Source organism: Uloborus diversus, chromosome 7 (assembly GCF_026930045.1).
Source record: "Uloborus diversus isolate 005 chromosome 7, Udiv.v.3.1, whole genome shotgun sequence".
Taxonomy (NCBI): Eukaryota; Metazoa; Arthropoda; class Arachnida; order Araneae; family Uloboridae; genus Uloborus; species Uloborus diversus.
The window spans coordinates 164,907,978-164,913,526 of NC_072737.1; the positions used below are offsets into that span (position 1 = coordinate 164,907,978).

The 5,549-nt window shown below is 32.7% G+C and overlaps 1 protein-coding gene across 1 annotated transcript; it reads right to left on the bottom strand.

Moving 5' to 3' along the window:
• Window positions 1-265: 265 nt before the first annotated feature.
• LOC129226379 (transcription termination factor 1-like) lies at window positions 266-1,650 on the bottom strand. Its single transcript, XM_054860982.1, has one exon. It carries the CDS (start codon window positions 1,620-1,622, stop codon window positions 627-629), a length of 996 nt encoding a protein of 331 aa, XP_054716957.1. The 5' UTR covers window positions 1,623-1,650; the 3' UTR covers window positions 266-626.
• Between the last annotated feature and the right edge of the window lie 3,899 nt (window positions 1,651-5,549).

A 5,549-nucleotide genomic window follows, 5' to 3' on the forward strand; every position in this document is an offset into this window, starting at 1 on the left:
TTTGACATCAAAAACCCAACCCTGTGTGTATGCCACAGTTTTCAACATCAACCTCATGGGGAATAAGATCAATCACCCCCTCCCCCCTCCCAGTCTCTGGAGTATTATGAATTCATGCTGAGGCGAACGGAAACAGGATTTCACTGAGTAAAAAATATTAACTCAGTTTCTTTCAGGAAATTAAATCTTAAACATAATGCACACAATTTTATCTCTCAAATCATCTAAGAGACAATGTAGTATTTAAAACTAATTGTTGTTTTTTTTTTCATTACCCTAACTGCCTACTCTATTTTGAAATGTAAGACACATTGAAGAAAACTTAACTTTTTTGATACAGTTATTGACATTTAATAGAAATATTTATTTTTCATCCCTATTTCTTAAACTTAGAGAGACTTCTATTAGACTTTTAATTTATTTTAGATAGAGTAAAAAAATGCATAATGTGAGCCTATATGCTCTAAATTTACACATAGGAATTGGTATCCTGCATATAACCATTCTTTTTTCTCACAAGAGAATGCTCGGCAGAAAATACAAGATAGTAACGTAAATTCAATATAAACTTCCCTTTGGTTTCATTTAGAGAGTTTTTCATTCAAAAGGGTAGAACCATATTTTTTTTAAAAAAATTTAATGTATGAATAACAATAATCACTAGGTTTTTTTAACACTTTGCTAATTATATTCCAATTATTCCCAAAAATGTTGTATAAATGTATTAATTTTGAAATTTCTCCAGGATTCCAGCTCTTGTTGGACGCATATGGATGAAATATAATCCTTGCTCTGGCATAAACACTTTTCAGAGTTCTATTGTTCAAATGTTTGCCTAATCTTGCATAAAAATGTTTAGCTCTTAGAAACCCTAAAAAGGGGACATCTTTTTTATGATCACTAAGAAAACCAAAAATCATATGTAGATCTGAAATGCCATACTCCTTAGAAAATTCCATCAAATTTTTTTTAAGTATTCTATCCTCCTCTGGTGACCATCGTTCTTTTTTGATCTGCACACCTAGTTTTGCCCACCTTTCTCGATCTTCTTTAGTTGGGTTTACTACCCTTTCTTTTTCATGCAAGGGAGGAATTTCAAAGTCTACAGGTTCAGGCACAAAATCAAATTTTCTTTTCATTCGCTCATTTGCTTCAATTTGTTTTGACGGTTCAAAATCAATGTTAAATATTTCTTTCCCAAAAACAGTTTCAATCTGTATTTCTTGTGATTCTTCACTATTGTAACTTGACTGAAATTCATCATTTTCGATGCAACTGTCAGTAGAAACAAACAATGAATGGTTTGTGGTATTAATATTGTCACATGAAGTATTACAAAACTTATACGCTCTTTCTGAATTTCCTAAGTTATTTCTTTTTTTTATGTTCCTTTGAACAGTTACTTTATTTTTGGAAGACTCAGTACAACCCTCGTTACTTGCATTAGAACCAACTGATTTATTGACCCCTTGAAGAAGCACACCCTTGTCAGTATCACACTCATACGATACCACATTGGAATAAGATTGACATGAAATGCTTGATAAACTAGATGAATGATCTATTACAAAACTGCATTCAGATTTCAATCCACTTTTTAGAACTAACTTACTTTCAGTCATTTTTAAGTTTGATTTCTTTTTCCGAGCATCTTTCGTAATATTTCTATTAATTAGAGTACTTTTTTCAAGTTCTTTTTTATTGCAGATCTGATTATTCTGTTCAGAAATGAATCTATTCTTTGCAGAAAGCATTCTACAAGATTTATATTCTTTAACAGTTGCATTGAGAACATATTTAGGTAAGTTATGAGAATCAAGCAAAGAAACATAATTACCTGTGTTAGCCTCAGAAATATTTGCTGTTTTAGTCAGCAATACAGATTTTGCTTTTGGTGTGAAATTTTTGCTTTCATTTTCCTGAACTTCAAAATTCTCCTCAGTGCGTTTATAATTCTTTTTCACAAAAATATCTTCATCGGAATCCGCTGAACTGTCACTAGATATGGTGATAATATCTTGTTCTGTATGTGAATGAACATACCCAGAATATGGTTTGGTAACACAAATGTTTAATTGATTACTTGAATAAGCTTCGACTGCATCAGAAATAACTGAAAATTCTTTTCCCTTCATTTTTGACGATTTTTTTGGCACCTTTTGTGCAATAATTTTGCTTTTGGATTTGTTGTTTTTTAGCACAAGAAATCTATTTGAAACTTCTGGTGCTTTGTTTTTTGCACCAATATTTTTCGCATTCAATTCACTTGGGAATGTCTTGCATTCATTAACTGTGTGTTTTTTAATCAATTCCGTTTCATCTTCAGATCTATTACTTGATGGAGAAACAACACAGTTTAAAGTTGATTTTAGGTTTTTGTTACTCTTCCTAGAAAAGCATTTCCTTTTTTTCTTTCCCTGATCTATTGAATCTGAAACTGATGGTAAAATATTTTCAGCTGATTCACTTTTCAAGTTTATGCATTTCGAAGAAAAATCACTCGAAATTTGTTCATTGTTTTGTCTTTGTTCGTGAAAGGAGTCAGATTTCCCACACAATTTTTTTTATCACATCAACAGGGAGTTTGATGTCAGCATCAGAATTGCATTCCTTACTATTTTTAGGAACCTGATCATTGTTTATATTCTTAACACTTTCCTCATCCAAGAGTCTTAGTATTTTAAGACACTCTTCAGTTTCATTGAAAAAAGGACGTTTAATGTCATCCCCAATATAATGCATATTTTCTTTGTCTTTGTATTTAATACTTCGCTTTTTATCATAAGCTAAACGAATTTTGTTAATGAACTCAGGATCAGCCATTCTATTAATCAAGATGTCTACGTTTTCAATTCGTCCCATCTTATTTGTTTTTACGAAAGTTTGTTACTATGGGAAATCGTTATTCACAAACGTTACAAGTACATCAGTTTTCAAATATTTTTTTTTTTTTTTTTTCAACATAAATGACTGACGTTACGAGAATAACGAAGAAAATTGGAACTCGCCCCGAAACTATTGGCGTTGAAACAGTATTTTGAAATTAGCTATCATGAAACAAATTTACAGTGTTAAATTTTCAAAGTTCTATTGAGAAATTGAGATTTGTAAACAAAACCAACGTGTAAACATCAAGTCTTCTTTAAACGCTGCGTCTCGGCTACCGGCTGGTTGGTACTAGAGTTTTTCCTCCCTCGCTGCAGGAGACCACATTTTTCCCACCCTCTGATTGGACAATTGATTCCGCAGCACTTTGAAGGGGGTTGCCGTAAAAAGGTTTTATCGCTATATTTGGCACTGTTTTGAAAATGATAAAAAATGATTACATGATTTCATTTGAGGTGAACGTATTCTGCTTCTCGCATTCGCCTATAATAATGAACAACTGTGGCTTGCCGTGGCAAAACAGTTTTTTCAAATGGGATACTTTCACGCCGAGAAGAAGAACACCGCGGCTACTGCTCGTTATGCAAAACAAACGCACATGGTAATGTTAATGGTATTGGGAGCGTGGTGTTAGATGTCAAAATTAGGTTTTTATGGAAAGAAAAATGCTAACAAGCTGTTGTGCGTGTAGATGAACGAATAATGATGATAAAGAAGAATGCAAGGAGCAGGAAATATCCCTGTATATCCTTCCACATTCAACTACAGAGCTAAAAAAATAAATCGGTTGTCAAGATCAAATCACAATTGTCAAGGTTATCACGACGGCCATGTATGACCACAAGGATTTTATCGGACTAAAAAAGAGTACTGAAAAGTGATGCTGTGTCAACTTTTTCTTTCTTTTTGTGCAAGCCATCTTGTAAAAAGGAGGAATACAAATTTTATGCCTCGAACTGCTGAAGCATAGTAAATTATTTCGTCATTAATCTACACTTTATAGTCGTTATGTTTACATCAGTTTTGCCCATGTAAAGTTGAATGATATGTATAGTAACTCGTGAATTTTAATTTATTCTTGTTAAAAAAAATCAAACAATGGAATTTTTGTACACAAACCATTCATTTTTTTTTCAGTTATTTATTGTTTATTTACTTCTTTTTTAGCTTTGAGTATTTAAAAAAAATGTTGTAAACTTGTCTCACTATTAGTACAAAAAAAAAAAAAAAACTATACCACCAAGTGCAAAAAAATTATAAATTATTTTCTCTTGTTGAATACAAAGGTTTATTCTACTAGTCCTGCAATTACTTGAATTCATTCTTATTTCCTTCATCCCCGAACATTAGTTCTCAGGTTAAATAAATTTTCAACATTCAAACACAGCTCATGCATTCCATTGATTCAGGTATATTAATTGTAAATTCATGTGATATTTGTCAAGTAAAATAAATACCGTACAAAATTTTAATGATTAAAACTAGTCTTTGGAGCATGCCATATTTTTATCTTTTTAGTAATTTCCTGCTGAAGAGATGAGGAACACTTATCATTATATTTCTAGGTTATCACAGTTGAACTATCCCATCAGATTCATTGGTATAGTGAAGAATTTTGCACACAAAAAGACTGATTTTCATAAAGCAACGGATTTTTTTTTTTTTTTTTTTTGAAAATAAAATTATTTTATATGAATGTGTTATTGTTATTTTTTATGCAAACTGTTGAACATTCAAAATTGTAAAATTATTTTTAAGACTAATAAGTTATATGTATTTAAAGCACCAAAAAGTTTTCCTCCCAAACAACAGGCAGTGTGATTACTAGTAAATAGTGAATAGTATGGATAAGAGGGTACTTTAATTTTTATCAATTTACTAGTAAAGAAGTAAAGTTGACCAGGATAAAGTAAAATAAAAAAATTCAACACACACACAATGATCTATGTATACTCAGCAATGGCTTAATGTGTCCATGTGATAAAACTATACTTTGTATAATCCATGATTTGCTGTAGTGAGAGATTTCATACTTAGAACATGCCTTTATGTTGTTCTCCATGGCAGAGTAATGTATTGAAAGTCCATATACTTTTCAGTAAGTTACCGCCCTATAGCCAGGGCTAAGGCGGAAATACATGAAATACACCGCCAACTCAGTCAATTCCAGCCGAGGATTGCAGTTTCGTGCTTATTAGCACTCATCAGCCCGGCATAGAAAGCGAGTGAGCTGGAGGTGGAAAACCTCTTAAGGAAGCATATGGTAATTTCTGTGCCTTGCCTTCAATCTTCGAGTGAACTGAACCATTGCTTCGGTCACTCATCTGGTCAGTGCTAATTCTACATTAGCTACCAGTTTGTTCGAAACTCTATGCTTCCTTAAGAGGTTTTCCACCTCCAGCTCACTCACTTCCCATGCCGGGCTGAAGAGTGCTAATACGCATGAAACTGCAGTCCTCGGCTGGAATTGACTGAGCTGGCGGTGTATTCCATATATTCGTTCTCAAACTCATTTAGGTTTGTGCAAACCATTCTTCCTTATTTTTTATACCAACAAGATCATTTCCAGGGCAGAATTTTAATAGTTAACTCTGTAGCTAAACAAATGCTTCAGCTAGTGAAACAATACAGTTGACTCCCGCTACACCGCGATCCGACTTACG

Bases quoted from the DNA above. Each gene is read 5' to 3' on its own strand.
- LOC129226379 (XM_054860982.1), bottom strand. From the start codon at position 1,622: ATGACTGAAAGTAAGTTAGTTCTAAAAAGTGGATTGAAATCTGAATGC.